Consider the following 3,089-nt stretch of genomic DNA (forward strand, 5'->3'; position numbering starts at 1 on the left):
AATGTTGCGAAACAAATCAGACATTTTAACAATGTAATCAAACAAACAAAAATAAATAAAAATATCACCGCTACACTGCAAAAAGTGATTTTCAAGAAAAAATGTTCTTAGTATTTTTGTCTTGTTTTTGGTAACAAATATCTAAAAATTCTTAAATTAAGATGCTTCTTCTTGATGAGCAAAACGACCCAAGAAAATAAGTCTAGTTTTTAGACCAAAAATATCAAATTTAAGCTAATTTAGGTAAGCAAGTTTTTCTTGAATTAATTGTTTAAGAAAAATGTCCAAGATTTTTTTGCTTACCCCATTGGCAGATTTTTTTTGCTTGTTTTATGCACAAAATCACTTAAATTTGATATTTCGGGCTAAAAACTAGACTTATTTTCTTGGGTCATTTTGCTCACCAAGAAAAAGCATCTTAATTTAAGAATTTTTGATATTTTTTACTGAAAACAAGACAAAAATACTAAGATTTTTTTCAGGCATTAAACTTTCATTTACTACTACTCCCAAACATATTTACATATACTTGTTTGCAAAAGTTGCATTCAAAATCCAGCTGGTGCAATCTGGTTGGCACATGCATAAAACAACTTCAAAAATGACTGACAAAGTGTGCAACAACAGGCAGGTTACAAGCACATGAAAGTATTCACAATCTATGGCATATTTTTAAAAGTGTTGCCTTCAGAATCACTTTGGCGGTAATCTGAAAAGTATGTAATCTGCCGTCACTATCAGAAGCTCTCCAGAGTAGGAAGAGTGCCGTCTCTCCAGCGGATTGTAAATGGACTCTAAAAGACAAGCGAGAGCACCATGTGACCGCTGTCAAGTGGCCGGCAGCGGTTCCGAGCGGAGACCTTATCTCTGAAGGAGAAAAGGATGGCTGGGAGCAGTGATGGCACCTTCGCTCTCTGGCCAGAGCTGTAACATGAAAACGTCTGTCCTCGCTGGCAACAGAGCTAAAGCGGATCTATTTCAGGTGCTGTACTTCGGGAGGCTGGTGCGCAGAGACATGACAGAATGGACGTTGCTCAAGCGGCTGCTGGACGCCGTGCACCAGCACTCCACCATGATCGGACGCCTGTGGCTCACCGTCATGGTCATTTTCCGTCTGCTCATCGTGGCCGTGGCGACAGAGGACGTCTACACGGACGAGCAAGAGATGTTCGTCTGCAACACCCGTCAACCGGGATGTCCCAACGTCTGCTACGACGCTTTCGCCCCCATCTCGCAGCCTCGATTCTGGGTCTTCCAAATCATCACCGTTTCTACACCTTCGCTCTGCTTCATCATCTACACGTGGCACAATCTGTCCAAGCAGTCGGACGGCGAGCCGGCGAGGGAGACGTACGACCGCAATTGCGACTCGGACAGTTGCTCCATAAAGGCGCACAGGCACCTGGGTCACAGTCTTGCTGACGTTCTCGAGGGGATCGCAAACCAGAGCGCCCCAAAAAGTTCAGTCGTTTTGAGGGAAACCAGCGCTCCAGCCAGAGGCTCCTTGGGGGTTCTGTCCAAGTACTACGTTTTTCACGTATGTTTTCGCGCTATTTTAGAGGTCGGCTTCGTCGTAGCTCAGTGGCTCCTCTTCGGTTTCTACGTCCCCGCACACTTCGTGTGTACGGCTTCTCCTTGCATGCAAAGGGTCGACTGTTACGTTTCACGCCCCACTGAGAAAACCATCTTCCTCATCTTTATGTTTTGCGTAGGGGTCTTCTGCATCTTCCTCAACTTTTTAGAGCTCAATCATCTGGGCTGGAAGATGATCAAGAAATCCATGCGCATCAAAAACAGTGCCTGGAAAGGAGGATACGGTGCTATAAACCAAGATACTCAATCCATAGCTTCTCTAACCTTCAGAGATGTGACCAGCACTGCGTCTCTACCAACTTTAGATCTAGTAGTCGACCACCAGCCGGATTGGACCTGCGCTGGGAATTGCTCGGCGAACAAAGAAAAGGATTCTCGGCCATCGAATGCCCATCGGGGAACGCTGTCAGTTAAGGGCAAATCGAGCAAAGGAAGAGGGACAAAGCAAAGGAGCGCTGAGGTTTGGATATAAAAGCAATCCTTATTTTGGACTTACGGACAATTTGACAAGTCTTATACTGGTAACAGAAATTTAGTTTTGTTGGTCGTAATTGATTTGTTTATTGACGACTGCTGCTTTTTATTAAATGTTATTTCTACATTCAAATTTAAAAGAATAAAAAAATGTACAGCCACAACACTTCATATTACCACATCGTTTATTCATAATATACATTGTGTAATTATATATTCATTTACAACATCTATAAACCACTTCCTGTATAAATTACGCCAGAGAGCAAAAAGAAAAAAAATTCACAGCCTTTCCTCTCACTCCATGATGTAGTGATAGACGTTAGAGAAGAAGCATTGTGTGAATTTCGCATGAACACTGTTGAATTGGTTTAGGGGTTAGTAATAGTTTCAAAGTGAGCAGTCAGCTATTCTACATCTAACATCTGTGATCAACAAACTAAAGTCTACAATGGCGCAATAGGTCTTTATCATTTCATATTTTCATAATCATATCCCCAATACTATGCTGGCCAATGTTTATGCAGTACTCTTAAAAATAAAAGTGCTTCACTATGCCATAGAAGAAAAAAATAAACATCTGAAAAACCTTTTTGTTTCATGAAAGGTTTTTTTAAAGTAAATAAAGGTCAGAAAGAAATCCAAAATTGGTTCTTCTATGGCATCGCTGTGAAGAATCTTTTAAGCACCTTTATTTTGTATGCTGCCACTGAAGTTTGAGGAAAACCGCAGGAATTAAATCATTGAATGTAAAAAGTGTATCATATAAATTCACTTTTAACCTTTCATTTAAAGCTGCTGTGTGTCATTTATTCCATTACTCTTATCCCAGTTTGATAACTATTAGTAAACCATTTGTAAACTGTACAAAATGTCCTTGTTGCACTTAATTTAAGTTGAATCTACTTGAATTTACAATTTATTTCAACTTTAAAAATGATTATGTGCCTTAGTAGATTTAATGAAATAAAATGAGTAAACTATTTTGAAAAATTGAAATTCTTGTTTTAACCAAAATTTAA

At 39.9% G+C, this 3,089-nt stretch overlaps 1 protein-coding gene across 1 annotated transcript; it reads left to right on the forward strand.

The window, feature by feature from the left end:
• The first annotated feature begins 755 nt into the window (after positions 1-755).
• On the forward strand, positions 756-2,065 carry gjd6 (gap junction protein delta 6). Its single transcript, XM_055218709.2, has one exon. It carries the CDS (start codon positions 899-901, stop codon positions 2,063-2,065), a length of 1,167 nt encoding a protein of 388 aa, XP_055074684.2. The 5' UTR covers positions 756-898.
• The last annotated feature ends 1,024 nt before the right edge of the window (positions 2,066-3,089 follow it).

This window comes from Misgurnus anguillicaudatus, chromosome 21 (genome assembly GCF_027580225.2).
Source record: "Misgurnus anguillicaudatus chromosome 21, ASM2758022v2, whole genome shotgun sequence".
NCBI classification, from domain to species: domain Eukaryota; kingdom Metazoa; phylum Chordata; class Actinopteri; order Cypriniformes; family Cobitidae; genus Misgurnus; species Misgurnus anguillicaudatus.